Raw genomic sequence first — 23212 nt, 5'->3', positions numbered from 1 at the left:
GGGGGAGACCTTTATGGCAGGGTAGGAGGCTGAGGCAAATCGCCTGGCTGCTGATTACGCGCAGCCAGACACCAGGGCGATTAGAAGAGCACACCAGGAAGCGCTGTGCATCAGAGAGGCTTTGAAAACAAGTTTCATGACTGGCCAGGCTACAGTGTGAAATTTCTGTTTGTTTCTCCTTCATGAAAACCCGCCCCCTTTATTGACTCATTCATTCTCTGTAAGGAACCCACCCTCCCCGTTCCCCCAGCTTTCTTTCAAAGGAAATAAAGTCACTATCATTTAAAAATCATGTATTCTTTATTAACTGATTATAAACATAGGGAGAGAACCAACAAGGTAATCTGGGTGAGGTTTGGGAGGAGGATAGGAGGGAAGTAAAAGGCCACTGAACAAATTCAATGTAATGACAGCATTTGGTTGGGCTGTCCACTGGGGTGGAGTGGGAAGGTGCACGGAGCCTTCCCCCCCCCCCCCCCCCACGTTCTTACACGTCTGGGTGAGGAGGATATGAAACATGGTGAGGGGGGAGGGAGGTTATATAGGGGCTGTAGCGGCACTCTGTCATCCTGCTGCTGTTCCTGAAGCTCCACCAGACGCCGGAGCATGTCCGTTTGCTCACGCAGCAGCCCCAGCGTTGCAGCCTGCCACCTCTCATCTCTAGCGTCCCTCAGGACCTCGCATTCACTGGCATCTTTCCTAAATTTAGTTACAGTATCCTTCCACTCATTCAAATGAGCTCTTTCATTGCGGGTGCATTCCATTATTTCAGTGAACATGTCGTCTCTTGTCCTCTTTCTACGCCGCCTTATCTGAGATAGCCTTCGGGACGGAGGAGGGAGGCTTGAAAAATTTGCAGCTGCTGGAGGGAGGGTTGAAAAAAAGGAGAGAAGTTTTTAAAATGATACATTTTACAGAACAATGCTTATACTCTTTCTTGGTGAAAAACACTATTCAAATTACATAGCACATGTGATTTCAGTACAAGGTCGCAATTTCCATCTTAATATTGAGTGCCTGTGGCTTTGGTGTTAGAGATCACAGACGCAGGTCCAGGCAATAGAATTCAGCTTCCATGCAGCCATGGTAAGCCATTGTCTTTCGGCTTCTGCGCCCTCCTTTCCCACATACCAAGCAAAGCCCGTTGACTGCTGCGGTTTTCCTGTTAACCTTCAGCAGCAGAAAACAAACTAACCCCCCCCCCCCCTCCCAATTCTCTGGGATGATCGCTTTATCCCTCCCCCCACCGCGTGGCAGGTATCAGGGAAGATCCCTGCAGAAACCAAACTAACCTCCCCACTCCCCCCTCCCGCCACGAATTCTCTGGGATGATCGCTGTACCCCTCCCCCCACCGCGTGGCTGGTATCAGGGAAGATCCCTGCTAGCCAAACACAAAAAGCTCAAGGCCAATTACTCCCCCCCCCCCCCCCCACGCTTGGCTAACTGCAGGGAAGGATTTCTTTTCAGCCACAGGCAAACAGCCCAGTAGGAACGGCCACCTCTGTCCCCTTAATTAAGTTCCCATATTTCAACCAAGTTACCATGAGCGATATCACTCTCCTTAGGATCACACAGCAAGATAAAGAACGGATGTTGCTTGAATGCCAGCAAACACCGGGACCATACGCTGCCAGGCTTTGTCAGGCAATGATACCAGATTACTTGCTGCAGGCATGGCGTGGTCAAGTGTCCTACCATGGAGGACGGAATAAGGCTGCACTGCCCAGAAACCTTGTGGCAAGGCTTTTGGAGTACCTCCAGGAGAGCTTCATGGAGATGTCCCTGGAGGATTTCCGCTCCATCCCCAGACACGTTAACAGACTTTTCCAGTAGCTGTACTGGCCGCGAATGCATCCCAAGTCCTCAGGGCAAAGTAATCATTAAAAAACGCTTGCTTTTAAAACAAGTTTTATATTTTAAAAGGTACACTCACCTGAGGTCCCTTCCATGGGGTCATGGTCTTGAATACTGGCTTGGGAGGGTACTTCAGTCAGGCTGAGAAAAAGATCCTGGCTGTTGGGGAGAACGGAGTGCTGGGTGCTCTCTGCAAGCTCGTCCTCCTCCTCCTCCTCCTCTTCTCCATCCACAGAATCCTCAGGTGTAGCTGATGAGACTATCCCCGACCCAGAATCCACGGTCACAGGTGGGGTAGTGGTGGCAGCCCCCCCTAGAATTGCATGCAGCTCGGCGTAGAAGCGGCATGTCCGCGGCTCTGACCCGGAGCGACCGTTTGCCTCCTTTGTTTTTTGATAGGCTTGTCTGAGCTCCTTGACTTTCACGTGGCACTGATCTGAGTCCCTATTGTGGCCTCTCTCCATCATGCCCTTGGAGATTTTTTCAAAAGTTTTTGCATTTCGTCTTTTAGAACGAAGTTCTGCTAGCACTGAATCCTCTCCCCATATAGTGATCAGATCCAGTACCTCCCGTACGCTCCATGCTGGTGCTCTTTTTCGATTATCGGCCTGCATGGTTACCTGTGCTGATGAGCTATCTGTGGTCACCTGTGCTCTCCACGCTGGGCAAACAGGAAATGAAATTCAAATGTTCCCGGGGCTTTTCCTGCCTACCTGGCCAGTGCATCCGAGTTCAGATTGCTGTCCAGAGTGGTCACACTGGTGCACTGTGGGATAGCTCCCGGAGGCCAATACCATCGCATTGCGGCCACACTAACCCTAATTCGAAATACTAAAATCGATTGCTGCCACTGGGTTAGTTAAAAACAAACAAGATTCTGGTCAGTTTTTCTTTGCTGCACATTAGAAAAGCTATGAGCAGCAGGAGAGACAACAGAACTGCGAGCAGACACTTTACACTCAGGTAATATTGGGAACATTATATTTACAACTGTAAGGGCCAAAAACACTTTTTAATGAACATTTAGATTCTGTGAAAGCTGACGACATTTATCTGGAAGAGAAAAATAATTGCCACAGGCATGTGGAATTTTCAAGCCCTAGGTATTAATGTACAAGCCTCCTGTCAGTGCTGACTGTATGTACAAAGAAGTGTCTGACATGTAGTACACACACACACATACTCACTAACCCCCTTCCTTCTATTCAGACATACAGATGCTATATTTCACAAATGCTCAATACAGCAATTACAAAAATTAAAGATTTCGATGGGTCTCAATCATCACTTCTACACTTGTGGGCAGAAAAAAATTTAGAATATGATTAATGAATTTTTTAATCATAACCATACTATGCTGTTTATCTTTATGGCAGAATGTGGCTTACTTTATAGCTAACATTTCACTATGTGAACTGATAGAAATATTTGCTCACATAAGCTGGTTAAATGTGAGTCAGCCCAGATGTCTCAATGGCTTAAACAGTCTTTGTTAGGAGATGTTTACAAACTATCAAAAAGTAAATACAGACACCATCATATCACAAGGTTCCTACACAATGTATGCATAGGGCTGTGAAAGAATGAGGCCATATTTTTCATACTGGTCTTTATCTAGCATACAGTGATAATTATAGCATAGTAACACGATTAAAACAATGTTGCATTGAGTGTTTTGCTCACAGAAAATACAAATATGCGATAAGAATTCTAAACTGGACCAGTATGGGGAGCAGTTCATTGCAGCGCTGTTGTATTAATTTAGATGGAATGGGCCCAAAGAGTTAAAGGTATTAACATTACTTTGTTAATAGTTAGTATTAAATAATGTTAAACCAGGTTTGCGGCTTGGCATACAAAGACTTTGGTTTGTTAGTTTTATGGCAAACATACATGAAACTTATGCCATGGTTTAGAAATTTATTAACTAAGAGATGTAAAAGAAAAGGGGCTAAAACAAGTTATAATACAGTTTAAAACAGACACTGGATGATTATGCAAAACAATCAAACAAAACCTATTAAAGTTCCTTTTTAAGAGAGTCATCAGTCAGAGTTCCTTATTGAGTTGGACAACACTTTTGGGGTTAAGAGGGTAGCTCGAGCCTGGTCTATACCTATTGTTTGTACTGATACAGTTACATCACTTAGGAATGTAATTTTACCAAAAAATTATACTGGTACATCTAGAACAGACCCAGTTATACAAGTATAAAGATGCTCATATCAGTATAGCTTATTCCCCTTCCTGTATGGAAATAAGTTATACCAGAATACGTACTTTTATACTGGTATAACTGTCCACACAGTAGGAGTGGCGTAGCATGTGTTGCACCACTTATTTCAACTATACTGGTATAGTTAAAGTGGTACAACCTGTGTGTGTAGATAACGCCTCCATTTCCATGCTCTCTTCAATCCTCAGTATTTCTGTTGATACTGCAAATAAGTGTACCAATTAAGGCCAGTTGTGGTGGTAGCTTTTATGATATGAACACCTGTCTTCTGGCAATTAGTAATTAAGCAGTGTAATTGCCTTTACATGCCATTTATTGCCACTATTTACCCTAATTAATTTTCAAAATAAGGAAGAAAAAAAAGAATACAACATTTAGCGGGCAATCCTGTATGCAAATCTCTGATTCAGGTTATGACACTAATAAGCTACAATATAGAGACAACTCAATGCACAAAATGTCTAAGTTCTCTCTCTTCCATAGACATAACAGTCTACTCAACCCTCTTCTCCAAAACCATCAGGGACTTCCAAAACCCAGCCCTGCACCAAATGCTCATAGATCATAACTAAAGGAGGAGCTCTATTCTCCGTCTTCAGAAATAGGAATGCAGGAAACTGATCTAGGAACAAAGACAGATGAAGAAGTCCCAAAAAGAGAGACAGACAAGCACTAAAAGCTTAGAGACAGATTTTTATTTACACTAAGGCCACTTTGAACCATTCTAGCAGTGTAAAGGGGCCCTAAAGTGGGTTTGGACCCTTAGGGTATGTCTACATCACACACTAAGCTCAGATTCCGATTTGGGTTTGAGCACAAGTTCCCCTTCCATCCACATACAAATCAGTCTGATTTAGGTCAGCAAGCACTCAGAACCCAGGTCCTAGTACCCTGATTGGGGATGGGGCAGAATGGGGGGGCGGAGGGAGGGAATGTTGGGGGGAGGGGGTTTTCCTAGGGTGAGCTGCCAGCAAATGTGAAAAATTGGGACGGTGGTGGGGGGTAATAGGAGCCTATATAAGAAAAAGACCCAAAAATCGGGACTATCCCTATCAAATCAGAACATCTGGTCACCCTAGGGTCCCCATTGTGATTCTAGTCCAAGCCCTGTCATTTTGCAGTGAGGATGGAGATCAAGCTGCAGACCCGAGTCTGCATCTGTATATTTTGTACCATGATTCGTTACATTCACTTTGCAGTCCAGATATGGGGAAAGATTTTAAAGAATTTTATTTCTGAAAGTGCAAACAGCAATTTTTGCATAAAAATTTAATTCCTTTAACTTCCTTTCTACATCAGCCAATTCTTTCTACCCTTAAGGTCAAATCTTAGCATCAAGCAAAATCATAGCAAAAATCCCATTGACTTCAAGTGGACCATATTTGACTCTTACAACAGTAATATTTTTTGTAAACTCACAGGAAACTTCTACATTCTGTCCAGTTTAATGGATGAAACCACACTGATACAGTCTGTAACCATATCAATTATATATGGAATTGCACATAAAGATAAGAATCGACTTAGTTAAGATACATAATAACCAAGAGCTCCTGAAAAAAATCATATTTGTTCTAGAAAGAGAAGGGAGAAAGTGATACACTAAATATATGTTAATATAAAATATTATTCATAATACTGGAAGTCTTTTTAGCATTTTGCCACACTTTTAATTCTACTATAATAATAAATAATAATACCACCCAGCTCTTAATGCCACATATTACTGGATAGCAAACAGAATAGCTTTCATTTAAAGTTACAGTAATTGCAACAAACTAAGTATCCATCCATAAGACTTCTCAGAGAAAACTAGGAGGAAGGGGAGTGTTGGAATTCCCAGAATGAGATCAGTAATATCCTGATAATTTATCCTTCAAATACAAGGTCATTTTCTCCTCTCAGATTGTGGAATGTATTGATTCTAATTAAGCACACAGTCTCCTGCAGCAACAGTAGTTAATGTAATGTCTGGGTCAGAGGGTTTCCGGAATTCATGCACGCATTGCAAATTCATCCTTGAACCTCCCCCCTTTTTTTTAATACTACTTTCTGTGTAATACAAATGGCTTTTTAAAAAAAACTTTTGGAAATTTCACAGATAAGTGCACCAGTAAAGCACATCTGGTTTACCGGTTTTAGATGTGGTACAGTATTTCAGCATATACAGTACTTGCTGTAGAATTCTTATAGTCAAGTATTTGATGTAATATTGTTATAGGTGGGTAGGTCCACAATTACCTGGTGTACACAGCTGTATATGAAATCTTTACATGATATTTGGTGCAATAGCTGCCTCCTTTCACTGATGTTGGCCCCCTTTCACGTTCAGATGATCTTCTTAAAATGCCCCAGGCATAACCCAACCCATTTAAACCCATGACCAGAGCCTTGGGCAAGTTATAGCATGAGCCAACCATGGAGCCTCACCATAAGAGCTCAGTCCTCTCCGCAGGAGGCTCTGGGGGGGAGGGGAAGGAGTGAGGGCATGACAGGCTGAGAGAAGAGGGTGGGAAGGGGTGAAGTGGGGGTAGGGCCTGTGGCAGAGCCAGGTGTTGAGTAGTGAGCATTGGAAAGTTGGCACCTGTAGCTCCAGCCCCGGAGTCGGTTCCTATACAAGGAGCCGCATACGAACTTCTGAAGAGCCGCATGTGGCTCCGGAGCCAGAGGTTGGCCATCCCTGAACTATACAATCTGTGGAGGGTGGTGCAGGGAGGGGCCCACTTCCACCCACCAGTGGCCACCACTGGCCCATCTGCAAGGATGAGGCCCACCCATTCAAAGTCCTCTCAATCCAGCACCATCTGTAATGGCCAGTGTTCCTTTCCTGGCTTCAGTGGGGTTAGCACCTTGTAATATCACAAGAAAGGCTGTTAGTACAGCTCATTTCTAGGCAGAATGACTGTTGGGTAGATACCTAAACCAAACATCTGAGTCTCTCTTTATTTGTCCATCACTCTTTTCAAACATCAAACACAATAAGACTATATAGTTCAGGGTGGAGGCTTGGCTCCAAGAGAAGAACATGCTCAACTTTCAAGTGCCTAAAGTTAAACATTTGTTTCAGTGCTTTGCTGCATCGGAAATCAAGTCCACAAGACCCCACCACTATGGAAATTTTTCATCAGCGGTCTAGATAAATACACTAGAGTATCATATAGCAGGAATATAAAGGAGGAGGAGGAAAAACTACCCTTTGGATTCTGTCCTCTCATCCTCAGAAATTAAATTCTTACCATAAATAGAAGGGTACAGCACAGCACTACTTGGTGTTTTCCAGAAAAGGAAGGCAATATAAAAAACTTTACAGCAAAAGATCAAAACAACCAAAGGAAAATGCAGATAACACTGCTCTACAGCCAAAATGTTTCTGAAATAAATGTAGTCAAACTTTACTAATTCTGGGTCACAGAGAACGAAAATGATGCTTAAAATTGTTGATTGGCTCTAGTTTTCAAGATATGCTATTGGGTCAGTATATACGACCCTTGACTTGGGAATGGCGGAGGATAAGTGAGTTATAAAGGGAAGGGATCTCAATTTAAACCAGAAATGACTAAAATACATCTTTGACTGGATCTATGAATAAATCTATGACTGGGTTTGGACAGTACTTGCTTTTTAGGCAAAACAATGAATGATGCAATCTGAAGCTGGTATTGTGTCATACATGATATGAATTGTATCATGTTATTCCTAGAAGTCATGGATGATGTAATCATAACAAAGCTTACATCACGCTGCTGAACAAATTGCCCTAGATCAGCTCTAAAAATCACAGTGTTATGCTCTCTTATTTGTCAGTGTTTGATTTTGCAAAGGGACACATTTCTGTTTAGCCAAAGTGAGCAGAGATGCCTCGTACTTCTGTGAACAGTGCAGATAACTTCTGCTATGTTTGTGGTGAAGTGACTTTTGCATCACAAAAGCGCAGTATAATCACCATGGTTAAGAAAACCTATCATCTTTATTTTGGCTGCAAAATTGGAGATCAGGACAAGAGGTGGGCCCCACACATATGCTGCAACACTTGTGCAACAAATCTTCGCCAGTGGTTGAACAGGAAAAGGAAACCTATGCCTTTTGCAGTGCCAATGATTTGGAGAGAGCCAACAGATCATACCAGCAATTGTTACTTCTGCATGGTGCCTCCAGTTGGGAAAGGTGTGTCAAAGAAGAAAAAGTGGACTGTGCATTATCCAAACATTCCATCAGTTATACACCCAATACCCCACAGAGAAGGACTGCCGGTTCCTGATGCACCAGAATCATTCTCACTTGAATCAGACGAGGAAGAGGAAGAGGATGAAACTTCTGGTCCTGAACCATCAATGTCACAGGACCCACATTTTCTCCCATCCTCCTCCTCTGAACCACACCTCATAACACAAGGTGAACTGAATGACCTTGTCAGGGATTTGGAACTACCCAAGAGTAAGGCAGAGCTGTTGGGCTCCAGACTACAGCAGTGGAATCTCCTGGCAGGTGATGTTAGGGTTTCCATGTTCTGTGACCGTCAAAAGGATCCTGTCCCATTCTTCTTCATGGAAGGTGATCTTGTAACCTGCAACAACATCGATGGTGTGATGGCAGCCCTCAACATCATTCACGATCCAGATGAGTGGAGACTGATCACTGATTCATCGAAGACGAGTCTTAAAGCTGTTTTTCTGCATAATGGCAATGTTTTGCCATCAATTCCAGCTGGTCATGCAGTCCATATGAAGGAAACCTATGACAACATGAAACAACTTTTGAGGTGCATAAACTATGACCAACACCAGTGGCAGCTTTGTGTTGATTTGAAGGTTGTCGCTCTCTTGCTTGGTCTGCAGACTGGATGCACAAAGTACTGCTGTTTTCTCTGCGAATGAGATGGTCGTGCAAGAGATTCCCACTACATCAAGAAAGATTGGCCACTCCGATAGTCATTGGAACCTGGGAGGAAAAGTGTTCAGCATCCACCACTTGTTGAATCAAGGAAGATTTTGTTACCAGGCTTACACATCAAGCTGGGTCTGATGAAGAACTTTGTCAAGGCCATTGACAAAACACAAGCAGCTTTCAAGTACCTCCATGGAAAATTTCCAAGGTTAAGTGAAGCTAAGATAAAGGAAGGTGGCTTTGTTGGTCCTCAGATTCGTGAACTTCTTCGAAATGATGCATTTGACCATTCACTGCGTGGCAAGGAAAAGACGGCATGGAAAGCCTTCCAGTTAGTGGCAATAAATTTTCTCGGAAACAACAAGGCAGACAACTACAGGTTGTTGATGGAAAACCTCCTCAAGGCATACAAAAGTCTTGGTTGCAACATGTCACTAAAGATACATTTTTTGCACTCTCATCTAGATTTTTTTCCACCAAACTGCGGAGCAGTGAGCGACGAGCACGGCGAGCGATTTCACCAGGACATTGCAACAATGGAGAAACGCTATCAGGGCAAATGGAGTGCATCAATGCTTGCAGACTATTGCTGGACAGTGACAAGAGATGCTCCATTTAATGAATACAAGAGACAAGCCGAGAAGCGCCGAGTAGACACTGAATAGGACTAAACTATGTACATAATAGTTTTTTGCCTTGTGTTTCATAATAAATTGTATTTATATAACCCTTTTGCTGATTTTTAAAGTGTTACATAAACAGGACAGGTGAAATATTATCATGTAAAGCAACCATAAACACATGAAAAGACCTAGGTTTACAATTTATGATTAAAACTCTACTATCTACACAATATACATAGACATAAAATGTAAAAACTTAAATATCTTAGAAACAGTAGCCAATCAGTTGTTTTAATTGTCATATTTGAATTCAGCACATCAAAATACATAATAAATAGCACATTTTTATCTCTGAAGCAGACGACTTCTCAAAAATTGTAGACCAGTGTAATTTGTCTCCCTGACAAATTATTCAGGGTTAAGGAGGCCAAAAATAAAACAGTCAGAATCTATTATCTCCTTTCAAGATATACAACACATGTACAGAAGTGAAATTAAAGAAATAGGCTATCATCTTACAAATCATAGCTTCTTCACTCCATATTTAATAAAACAAAAAACAAAGGGCACTTTTTTTTCCTGGCAAATTTTATGAAAGAATTGCCATAAGACAAAAAGCTGAAACATCCCACTCCTTCAGCCACAGAACACTAGTGTAAAACAGTTTGATCTGGCCAGTTTTCTTCCCCAAGCAACAATTGCTGTCCTTATTCATGAAGAAAAGTTAATAAAGCCATCTGCCCCACTGTTCAGAGAAAACTAAAAATATCCTGTATTCGGTTCTCTTTCACATTCCACTAGCTAGCATCTCAAGGCTGCACTTCTCACAAACAGCAATCCAAGAAACAGAGTGAATATACATTAGTTAAACATTACATACATTTAGTCTGTCACTGATCACAAGACTTTTACCCTCAATAATTTACCGGTACTTTATTGCATATTACTCTTTCACAACAAAAAATCTATTAAATGGGGGGGGGGAACCAAAAAAAAACATGTCTCAGTATGTAGATGTTAAAAAAAAATTAGACTCTCACAACAATTTAAGCCTTTGTTGAAAGCACTAATTTCATGATAGGAAAAAATGTTTAAGTAGCATGTTAAATAGATTCCTTAATTTCAACTGTTCCAGATTTTTAAAATCATAGAATCACAGAAATGTAGGACTGGAAGAGACCTCGAGAGGTCATCTAGTCCAGTCCCCTGCACTCAAGGGCAAGATGGTACAATACACTATGCTCATTAATTGTAATTAAGAACCAGGAGTGCATATTCTTTCAGTTTTCTCCAAAATAGCAAATAGGAGATCCAAATTCTACTCCTGGGGGCAGGGCTGTCCCTAGCAGGGTGTAGGGCCCGGAACACAGGCGCTGAGTTTCTATCTCCCAGGGGAGTTCTGAGTTTCTATCTGCCCCCTCTGCTCTGCCCAGGACCCGCCCCCACTCCACCCCTTTCCCCCCCTCTTCCCATCCCCGCTCCGCCCCCGCCTCTTCCAAGCCCAGTTCCACCTGTGACGGGTTCAGTCACAGACATCCCCTTTTGACTGTCACCTGACATGCTGGAATTACTTCTGAGCCCATTTTCCACTGCCAGCTTGGGACTCCAGAACCCTGCACTGCGCCCTTCTCCTCTCCCCTCCCCCCAGTGCCTCCAGACGCAGTGAAACAGCTGATCAGTGGGGGGAGAGGGAGGTGCTGATTTGTGGTGCCTGCCGGCAGGCAGGAAACACTGGGGTTAAGTGGGGCTCCTCCTCGCCCGCCCCACCTCCCCACCCGCCTCCTCACAAAGTGCGGGGCCCCCCAAAGTGTAGCCAAGGCCTGAGTGTCTCTCTCTCTCTCTCACACACACACACACACACACACACACACACACACACACACCTGCCCAGCCCCCATCCCATGCTGGTGGTGATTTACATCTCTACCGGCTGCTTCAAGTGCCTGAACTGACCTGCCGGCGCTGCCAGGAAGGGGCGTGTGACTGTTCTTGCGGCTTCCCTTTGCTTCCCCACCAGAAGTCTTGTTTCTGCCAGGGAATCTGTGGGGCACAAGAATTCGGCACATGCGCAGTGATGCAGAATTCCCCCAGGAGTATAAATTCAAAACAAATGTTGTGTGGATCTCAGGACAAGACCAGCATATGAAATAATTGGATTATATCTTCAGAGGCCAATCTTGGCTGTTATGACATTGATTGTCCTTTATGGATAAGGGAAAATAATTTTAAAAGGGGGTACCCACAGATAAAAGAAAAACCTTCTGAGCAGACTGATCTCCTTGATCCAAGCAGCATAAAAATAAACCATGATTCAGCAAGGAAAATGGAAGAAAGAGCAGCGTCCATGGGTCTGCACCTGCACCTCCTTGTGCTCCAAACTGAGGATATAAGAGGTAGCATGGCCTGTCCAGTTCTTACTCTGCTGCAAACCATAATAAGGATCTGAAGCAGAGGGGAAAGAGGGTGGGTTGTGGAATATCCATAGGGACCACACATTTCTAGTTACTATAAGGTAAACCTTTCTTTCTTTCTTCTTTTTCTATGTGATGGTTCCTATATGAATTCCACTGTGGGGGATTTTAAAGCAGCACTCATTGAGGAGAAAGGTGTACCACAGATTGCAAGACCACTGTGCTGAAAGAAGCATCCATGGATGAAGCTTGAATGAGGGCATAATGCCTAGTAAAAGATGCAGAGAGCCCCATCTAACCAACCTACAGATTTCGAAGAGGGGAATTCCTTGCAGAATTGTCACTGAGGTACCTTGTGCTCTGGTTGAGTGGGGCCTCACATCTTATTGGGGAGGGGTTGCCATTAATTCACAGCAAAGCAGAATGCAGCAAGAAATATATTTGAAGAGTCTTTGTGATGAAACTGCGCCTCTTCATTTGCTTGGGGATGAACACAAACAGTCCCAAAGACTTCCTAAAGCCACGTTTCTCAACCTTTTTGATATCAGGGACTGGCTTGCTGCTTTCCTAAACTGTGACAGGGAAAGCTCAGGGATCGACAAGGAGGTTGCCATGGATCAGTCTTTGAGAAGCACTGTCCTCTGCAAGTAAAAGGCCAGAGCTCTGAGGACATCCAGCAAGTGAAGCTTCTTGTTGTCCCTGTTATCATGAGGTTTTCGGATAGAAGACAGGTAAATGTATGGTTTGACTGAAGTGAAATCCGGGGAGACCTTTGGGATGAATCTGGGGTGCAATATCAGAGACACTTTAATCCTTATGAAACACCTGTAGGAGGAGTTTGCCACAAGGGCCCTGTGCTCACCCACTCTCCTGACAGAGGTGATTGCTGTTAGGAAGGCCACTTTCATGCAAAGGTATAAAAGGGAGCAGGAGGCCGAAGACTTAAACAGTGGATTCATAAGCACTGAGATCAATAGGTTCAAGTCCCAGGAAGGAGAAGACAGTAGCTCTCCATTGCAAGATTGAAGGCATTAAACACTGCTAGAGGTACAAGCAGCGAGCTAGTGGATAGATCCAGTGACTTTAAAGATAGAAGATAGTCCAAGATGAGAGTGATCCCAGAGTCCTTGGAAGTATGTGATGTTGCTGGCACCAAAGAGAGAACCACTTCCATTAGTGGCATAACATTTCCTTCTAGAGGTTTTTCTACTGTTATTGAGGATGAATTGGATCTCTTCTGAACATGCTCTCTCTAAGTTTGTTGTCTGTTCAAGAATCATGCTGTCAGAGGGAGCGATACCGGGTTGGGACCGTTGGTCCTGCCCCAATACTGAGTCAGTAAATCCGGAAACAATTGTATGCCTGCATGGATGGGAGGCCATCCAAAACTGTCTTAGGCACCAAGGTGCTACCAGTATTTCAGTTGCATAGTCCTGGTTGATCTTCCACAGGACATGAAGTAATAGGGGAATGGAAGGAAGGCATAATGAGTGTTCTGACCACTGTACCAGGACGGTGCCCCTCTAGAATTGTGCCCTTAGGCATCTTGGAAGCAGATGTCTGGACACTTTTCGTTTGCCTGGGATGCTTGGGACGCCTCACTCTGGAAAATGTCCTGTGGCACTGAGTTGTAGAGGTCCCACTTGTGATCCTTGTGGGAGTGCTTGCTGAGGCTGTCAGCTCTTTGGAGATCAAGATGGTGACTATAAGGAGGTGGTTTGTAGTATTTACTCTGAGATGACAAGGTGTGTATTCCCAAGAATGGAGAGTGGTGCAGGACTTTTTAAGAGTATGCAGTAACTTGTCTGTCTTCTCACTGAAAGGATTATTGTCCTCGAAAGGGAGATCCTCTGTCACTTGGGAAACCCTGAGGAAATAAGCCTATCTCATAACAACCAAAGTCACCATGTAGCAGGAAGCAGCCCCTTTTCTTAGAGGATTTGGGAGGGGATTTCTTCCCTTTCTTATAAAAGAGTGTTTGCCCTTACCCTGATCACATCTTTGTTTGGATGAGTCCTTGGGTCTGACCTCTGAAGATGCAGAGCAGGAACTCTAGCTGCGTTAGAGCAGGAATGCTAGCAAAGTCTGAAGACACTGAGTGGTTCCATCTCAAACCATGAGCAGTAGAAAAGAACTGGAGAAGTGGTCAGTCCATACTGTGCCTTATACCCTCAGTTTGGAGCATGAGGAGATGCAGACCAACAGATATGGCTAGTGAAAAACTGGTGCAGACCAACAGATATGGCTAGTGAAAAACTTCTGATATCAGGCACATGGAGCACAGGTGCACCCACAATGAATACCTACAAAGACCACTACTCATAGAATAACAGAAATATCAAGTCAAGTAGCTGTTGCCTCTGGCATGACCTTCCTGCTCTCAGCCCTCCCTCTGGCATGTCCTACATATAGAAGACTGTGAGGGCATCCTTATTGCTGTCTGCTGCAGTTCCTATGCTGGGAGAATCCTCCCTGGCTAGAACTGGGACTTTTATAGCCCCGTTACAGTGGATAAAGGGCCAGAGTAGCAGAAACGAACAGGAGCAGGAATGAGGATTTCAGTCAGGACAGGTAGACCCGATTCTCAGCAGGAGGGAGGGAAAAGAAAGAACGTGGGTCCGAGATAGTAACCTCAGAATAGAGGTGAAATCCTAGCAAGTTAATTATTTTGGCAATGTGGGAACTTAAGTGAATGTTGGACTCAAGACACTGAGATGAATAAATCTATACTCATTAGTGGTGTTAGCAAAGAGTGAGAATAATAAACAAAATATCACTTGTGAGCCACATGAATCCTGATGTATCAATGACAAAAAGTTATAGGAACAAGTGATTAGAAAATGAGGGACAGAACTTTTTTGTGCTTTTATATTATCTTTGTTGCCTTCCCACTTCACTGACTTCAATGTTGTTAATCTTGATTTGAACTGCTGTAGGGTAAATGAGAATCAAGCCCTTGAACTACAGTTTTAGCAGGTAAAGTTTCTATCATTTTCATTCACATTTATCAGAAAATTTGGTATACGTGAAATCAGATTAAAGCATAGAACACACAATTTACATTCAGATGCTGGTTGAATTAAACATTTCACTTGCCTACCACAGTGCTGAAAACTGTAAGAATGGGCAATAAAATCCCATGGGAAGGAACATAGGCACAAAATGACAGGCATCAGCCAAAATTCTGTAACATAGTAGATTTACAAGGTTATATTTCATACAGTGTAAATATATTGTGAATTCCTTGAGGCAAAGGACCCTATCTTCCTATGAATTCATAGTATATTAGCACAATGGGACCCTGATTGTAATTGGTCAATGGGCGTTACCTCATTTCAAATGAATAATAGAAGAAAAAGTAGTTAATATTTGATCAATTTAAAACTGATGTTTTTGACCTGAAGAAGAGCTTTGTGGAAGCTAAAAAGCTTGTCTCTCTTACCAACAGAAGTTGGTCCAATAAAAGATATTACCTCACTTGCTTTGTCTTTCTAATGTCCTAGGACCAACACAGCTACAATAACACTGCATATATCTTTGACCATCAATTTCACAATTGAAAAACAATTTCTTCCAAGATAAGGCCAGTCAGTCCTTCCTCCACATTTGGATTATACAGCCTTTAAACAAAGCTGTCCTGGATTGTTAGGAGCTCTGAAAAGGAGCAAACTAAATCTAACGGGTTTTAGAAATGTGTATCAATCATTTATGACCTTCAAGGTCCCTTCCAGTTCTAGGAGATAGGATATCTCCATTTACTGGGAGCTATTTAACAATACATGATACAACTGCAGAACAATCATATAATGTAATGAATAAGATTTACACCACTGCAGAACTGTGTAATTTCAACAAGTCTAAAATTAGAAGAATTTGCTGTTGCAGGCACCAGTGGAAGCTTTAAATAAGAATTTAAAGAGTGCCCCTCCACCTCAACATTTAAACAACAGCTTCTTCCCACAAGCCAAGTGAGTGATTTGATGACAGCAGCAATAGTATTTAATACACATGCTAGAAAGGATAATTTTATTATCCTTCTATTTCTTTCTCAGTTGTCACATACAACATTCCTCAGCAAGTTTTCAGATTTAGTCTATCCTTTTCTAAAAGGCTATCCTTGTGAGCAATTCACTTGTTCCAGAGTGTTTAGAATGTGTTTATAAAGAGTATCAAGTCAAGACTACAGTAGCATTATATAAAAGACATTTGATCAGAACAAGAAGCCTTGTAACAAGGGATTTGGGGGGGTTAATATGTAATGTTGCTCCATATATTTTGTATAATATGATGTTTGAACATCAGTGGAATTTTTTTAAATTCATCATCTTCATGCTTAAAATATATAGAATATTAAAAATACTAACGTCTAAACAATGGTCATGATTGTTGTAATGTACAATCCAATTCAGAATTGCAAAACCGTCCCTATCTCCCTGTAGAAGGGTGTATCAAGGAAGAATATATGAAAAAAAAATAATGTCCAAACTACAGGGAGAGTCAAAGAATGAAAAGACAGAGAAAGAAACCGCACCCCCTCCCATCCCCATCCCCTGCCTAAGAATGTAACAGACTAAGATACAGAAGTGCTTCTAATGGTATTGATTTATTCTGTTACAGCCTGGGAGTGTCAGGTTACATGCCGAGGGCAGGTTGATGCATGACTGCACATGGGGGGGGATCATTTTTTAAACTAATGATACTGATCTTGTTCCACTGATGTCAACTGTCTATAAGTGACAGTGTGTCTCAAGAAGATGGATGAAATCTTTAACAACTCCTTAGAATTTATTACATTTTTCTAACTTTCTTGAAGATCCTCTTTGCACTTATAAAGATTTCCTCCTCGTCCCTCAAAACAGACTGAGAAGAAGACAAAAGAGATACAAAGTGGTTTTATTCAATAATATTTCATAGATACCATTTTTCCTTTTGCCTTTCCCAATTGCTTTTCTTCTTCTTACACTTGTGTTTTCAAGAAGTCTTTGCCTTTCCAGGGCACAGACCAAATGCTGCATATGATTAAAGCATGTGGGATTATGCAGCAGCACCTCCATACTACACAGAAAAACTGGCTCTGGACTTGAGCAGAGAAACAAAGTGATAGTAATAGTTCTTATACAGCACTTTACATCAACAAATCTCAAAGCACTTTTCTGAAGAAAGGAAAATTTTGGAGAAGCTTTTATGATGTGTGAAAACAACAGCCACTTGAGGCCAATCTCCTGGGAAGCTGGGTGGCTACGCTGTGCCACACTGGTGATGGAATCTTCTTGTAAAACTGGACTAACATGCCCTGGGAGAATTACCCCAGTGTAGGGGAAATTTGCAGTACAGCAATATGCATACAGCAAGCCTACTGATTCCTACACCACCACCACCCTCCTCTAACCTACAACACACCTGGCTGCTGGCAAAGCGAGCCTGGACAGAGCTTCCCTACGGCCTACTGAACCTCCACTGCTGTTTCAGCACCCTGGGGTTATTGGCAGATGGTACAAGTTGGGGGGGGGGAGGGGAGGGGAGATAAGCCCAGCACAAAGTGGTCTCAGGACTGGGGATATCCAAAGGTAAGTTTTATGACATCTTTGCATTCCATTGCTCCCAAGTTGTACGGCATATAGTTTGGCAGGATACCCAGATCTAGCTTTTTATTTTGTCTCCCAGGGAAGAAATGTCTTTATCTGGATAAGAGATTATAATGCAAAACAACGATCTCTGCCAGAGTGCACATGTACTGGACAGTTACTGAAGCATAACTACAGATTTTCCCAGTTATGCAACTCTGACCTTTGATTGTTACTTGGTGCTTGACTTGCATAATCATTTCTATGGTGCTTTTTCAATTATACTGAGCATATGCACATTTCGCTACTAGGACTGGCTTTAATATTCTGAATTAAGTTGTTTGACAGCAACAAAAACAAACACTTCATCTTCATTCTCTTCAACTGAAGCAGTAAAATTTCAAAAATGTACATGACAAATTCCCAAAAGAGAAAAGAAAATGGGGTTGTGAAGAGTCCAGGAGACTAATAAAAAAAGTTAAACCTTTTGATTAATTTATCTTTTTCCTCTCTTCCCCACCTACAGATGAGAAAGGCTCTTATCTGCACTTCCTAAAGTCAATGAACTATATTTTTGTTTACATTGCTTACACTATGAGAATCCCAATACCGCCTTCTCAATTTCATTTCAAAACACGACGTAAACAAAAAAAGATTCTATTTCTATTGGACACAAGAGCCTTGTAAAGGAAAAAAAGAGATAAAAGAAAGGCAGTGAGGAAAAGAAGAATAAAGAAAAAGACAGTTTTGTTTAAACATTATCTTTCAGCAGTGTGACAGACCATTTCAATTTCTGTAAAAAATTGTTTACAATGTGAATATTTTGTTAAATTTGTCATTACAGTAATTTGATTTTCTCTCTCAACTCAATAATAAATATACAATGAAGCTAAAGGCTAAGGGAATCTGACATGCTCACAGGAAAAATATTTAAGTTTCTGAGTATATTCAGCCCAGGATCTGGCTACTACCCTTATTCCTGGAAGTACTCAAGTTAAGACAGTAATACCTTACAAAAAGATGTGGCATAAAAATTAATTTACTTGATTTAAGGACATTTTATGATACTAAAGGGGGAAAAGTGAAACACTAAGTAGACTAACAAATTAATCTTAATTTAGCCCAAATGAAATTAAAAGGCAGCAGGTTTAAAATGAACAAAAGGAAGTGTTTCTTCACATAACACACAGTCAACCTGTGAAACTCTTTGCCAAAGGATGTTGTGAAGGTCAAGACTATAACAGGGTTCAAAAAAGAACTAGATAAATTCACGGAGGATAAGTTCATCAATGGCTATTAGCCAGGATGGGCAGGGATGGTGTTTCTAGCCTCTATTGCCAGAAGCTGGGAATGAGCAAGAGGAAATGGATCACTTGATGATTACCTGTTCTGTTCATTCCCTCTGGGGCACCTGGCATTAGCCACTGTCCAAAGACAGGATACTGGGCTAGATGGACCTTTGCTCTAACCCAATATGGCCATTCTTATGTTCATTGGATTACAAAAGTAGGGTGGGAGGGATGACACAAAATTCCAGTATGAGAATAATCTGTGAAAAAATATATATATTCATGAACAAAGTCTGAACTAGTGACACCCCTTCGCCTCTTAAAGAGTAATTCATTAGTTAACATCGTTATTGTGAAAACAACAGATCCTAAATGCTACTTTCCCCCGCCCCCTCCCTGTAACTGATCCCATCATTGCTTGGTTAGATATGAATGCACCATATTTGTTAACCAGTATACTATCAAAAGGGGAAACAAAAATGAACTGTAATATCTGAACAGCCAGACTTCGTGGCAATTAGAAATTCTTCATTAAAAACTAACAGGCATTGTCTTAACTCAAGCTGTAGTGACAGTTGCACAACTAAAACCCCACATGTGCAGCTGAAAAAAATCCTTATAAGAGAAAAATAATGGCCTTATAACTGGATTACACATTAACCTACTCTACACTATGCTTAGTATAGTGTCAATATTTGTAAATAAAGAATTTAACTTAACTAAATAAACCTGAGCAACCTCATATAAATCATTTCCAGAATAAAAGTGAAAGTAAGAAATTAGATGTGCGTTTTAAACATTTAGGGCCTGTTTGTGCCACTCTCACTAGTACCAAACAGTACCTTACTCCTCAAACAGTTCATAGCTCTTAGATGACCTATGACGGGGGGGGGGGAGGGGGGAGTGGGAAGGAAGTGACATTGGTGGCAGAAAACACAGTTTGATACAGACAAACTCAAACAAAGAATTTTTACAGACCAATGCCATTGTGGTAATGGAGGCAGGGAGGGCTTGAGAACTAGGTATTATTATTACCTTTCCTCTGCCATAGAGATTGCAAAAAATCACACCCCACAAAACTTTTCCTGACTATAAATCACTAAGTGAAATCCACACTGCTTTCACTCTTTCCCAGCAGCTCTCACTGAAAGGAATTCTCATATTTCACAAAAATCACCTACACCTCAGATGGGCCACCAAGAGCGAGAGGCCAAACACACACCAGAAGCATAATGGCTTTCTTCCAAGAATTTGCCTATTCTCACAAGCTACAGTCATGAAAGCAATGATGACAACCTGTTTTCAGGGCCAGCTCTAGGTTTTTTTGCCACCCCAAGCCAAAAAAATGTGGCTGGAATGCCACCCCTGGAATTGTGCAGACCTCTCAAACATCTCCTTTGCTGCCATCAATCCGAAACCACGTAGTAGTCCAACCAATCCTAAAGGATCATCTCTTGATGCTAGGAACCTTGCAAACTGCCACCTAGTGTTGAGCCACCCTTTCTTAAGCAAGCTAACCAGAAAACTAGCAAAAACGAGACTCTCCAACCCTGCCTATCCACTGCCCATAGTGTACCCTGGTCCTTCCCAGTCAGGCTTCAGGTCAGAGAAGGTACCAAGACATCACTTGTTGCTCAGGTGGGATGACCTTATGTCCCCAGAAAGAAGTACATCCATACTTATCTTGCTGGAACTCTCCAAAGCATTTGAAACTGTTGATCAAATGTACCTGTCCGGGAAGCTGCCTGGGTTCATAGAAACACCTTGAAATAACATCTTAAACTAAACCCAGGTTGCTGTTATGGGCAATTGTTCCCTCAGTTTCAAAGACCTCACTTACAGAGTCCCATAGGGCTCAATCACGTGTCTCCTGAGTATCATTCAACATTTATATGAAGCCATTGAGAGTGGTGGCTTCAGATAGCACACTAAAAATAGCAATGGATCTACACATAACTGAAGGCTGCATTAAGCCACAAATGTGGCTTTCATATTTTATATGAATTTGAATATTTAAATAAAATTCTCTGTGCTTGTGTTACAGAGAATATTGCAGACATGGTGATACTGTCATAACATCTATTGGAATAACCACGTAAATATTCTTTGTGAACTTTTCTATAAAAAAAAAATGAAAGAAAGGTAAATATCATTATAAAGACCTTGCTGAAAAATCAAGGTGACACACAGACTTAGCATCTATCATCCTACCATTAGGTATCCACTATAAATAATTTAATGCACAATTCTAGACAGCGTTATAATTTTAAGAAGTGCTGTCTTTGTTGAACATTAACTGTGTAATTGATTTATCTAAAACTTAAAAGGTATGTTACCCATGCTGAACACATTAAATGATCAATCTGTTTGACTTAGGGGTCAGCTCCTTTTTGCTCTAGACACACAAATCAAAGACACAGCAAATAGAAAGTAGCACAATTTACTTAAAAATTCTATTATATATAAAATATCTACATGCTGTGTGCACAAGTTTCTCTAGAGTAGATACTGTTTCTCTTTGCCCTTTCAACCAGTGCAATAAATCACACATTATAGCTCAGAAAATGAACTGACCTGAGCTCATCTGACCCACACACACACACAAAAATATTGTGTACCTATTTAAAAGAGAAACGCTTCGAGAGTATACTCTTATAGACAACGTGAAAGAAACAGAAATATGAGTCTAAAGCCACACTCTTTCACAAAGGAATTCCTATTTGTGTTCAGGCTTTTATTCTTTGAATGAGTAGGAAATTAAATCAGTGCATATACATTTTATCAACAGGGAGGATCCATAACTCCATTTGCTCTCCAGAAGCCAGAAATGCAAAGTTCAAATTGGGTCACAAATATATAATTTCACTTTTTTTAAACAAATATACCTTTTGCAGAGATTCATGCACCAGATGAGCTACCACAAAATCTGCAAATGTGAACCCTCAACTTGGAATCTGATCCTACAGGCATTATTTGTTCCTTAAACCTTGTTTTATTACACAGGTCATGCCACTTAAAAGTTTAAAGTGCTGGAGAATCACATATTCAACTTAATTATGTACATTTTATTCTTCAGGCATTCCTCATCAGGTAAATTCAAGACCCATCATGCCTAAAATGTCCTCTCTTCCTCAGAAAAAAGATTAGAAACCAGATGCTCTGATCTGGCTCTGTAATGCAAAACATGTAATACAGTGATATTTGTTTGGTCGTATGAATGTCAGAAATCTCATTCTAAACCAGCCTAAGAGAACATCCCCATATATTTTCAAAATGAACAAGGCTTTTGTTGCTAGCAAAGCCCTTACATTCTTCACTGTCCAAATGCGGATATTGCTTCTAAATGAAACTGCCAGTATCTTACATAAAGATTTGATGAAAAAATAATACAAATCTAAAGAAATTCAGTGCAGATCAGGATAACAATTTTCATATTCAACTTATAAAATTAGCTTGTGTATTGCTTACCTAATAATGAGTTTGTTTCAAGTCAGATGGACCAATACAGGTAGACAGGACTCTCCATCCAAAGTGTGGGTTAATCACACAAAAGACTGATAAAAAGCAAGTAGAATTCTGAAAAACACAAGCTCACCAACCAGCTGCTTCCTTCCAAGTAATTTCCAAAAGACAATCACTTGTTCACCATGAAGATCTTTCTCCAGATTGTTAAATGGTGTAATAAAAATCCATTGTACAAGTAACACACTAACTTTTCTGTATAGTGCATTTAATGATGGACAACAGATTACAAAAAACAGAACCATCTAATTGGGACCAAAGAGATTAATCAAAGCCAAACAGAGAGAGCTATAACTTTATTGTGAGAAATCCCGCCAAATCACTAAGGGCCAAATTCTGCCACTCTTACTCAATTTGAGTAACACCTCACTCAATGAAGAGTTGCCTTGATTTAAAATTGGGTTACCTGCAGAGTAAGGTGCTATTCAAGGCAAGTAAGAGTGGCAAAATTTGGATCTCAGTGACAGAGACCAATCACTTACACCAAGCCTGAAACTGAGCTGAAGATTCTATTACTGCCAAAGGTCTGAGACAACATATGATACAAGAAACAGATTTCTAGGGACAGAGGGAACCATTACAGTCATTTAGCCTGTAAATGACTTAGACTTTCACCCAGCAGTTTGTGACTCAAGCCCAGTAACTTGTGGATGACCAATCTGAATAACTTCTAGAAAAATATCCAGTCCTGATTTAAAGATTAAAGTAATGGAAATTCCACCAAATCCTGTGTGTTCCAGTGGTTAATTACTCTCATTGTTAAAAAAAATGTCCCTTATTTCCAGCTTGAATTGGTCTAGTTTCAGCTTTTGAGTCTTGTTATTGTCT

General features: G+C 41.3%; 2 protein-coding genes across 12 annotated transcripts in view; both read right to left on the bottom strand.

Annotated features, from left to right (window-relative positions):
* The window catches only part of SEMA4D (semaphorin 4D), a 159989-nt gene that overhangs the window by 91375 nt on the left and 45402 nt on the right, over positions 1–23212 (bottom strand). The window lies entirely within an intron of this gene.
* On the bottom strand, positions 282–2608 carry LOC135972413 (uncharacterized). Its single transcript, XM_065550397.1, has 2 exons — positions 1935–2608; positions 282–862 (listed from the first exon to the last, which is right to left on the bottom strand). The coding sequence occupies exons 1-2, from the start codon at positions 2467–2469 to the stop codon at positions 399–401; spliced, it is 999 nt and encodes a 332-aa protein (XP_065406469.1). The 5' UTR covers positions 2470–2608; the 3' UTR covers positions 282–398.

Source organism: Chrysemys picta, chromosome 6 (assembly GCF_011386835.1).
Source record: "Chrysemys picta bellii isolate R12L10 chromosome 6, ASM1138683v2, whole genome shotgun sequence".
In the NCBI taxonomy this organism is placed as follows: domain Eukaryota; kingdom Metazoa; phylum Chordata; order Testudines; family Emydidae; genus Chrysemys; species Chrysemys picta.
Note: the sequence above shows the minus strand (reverse complement) of the source record. Positions and strands in the feature narration are given on the sequence as shown.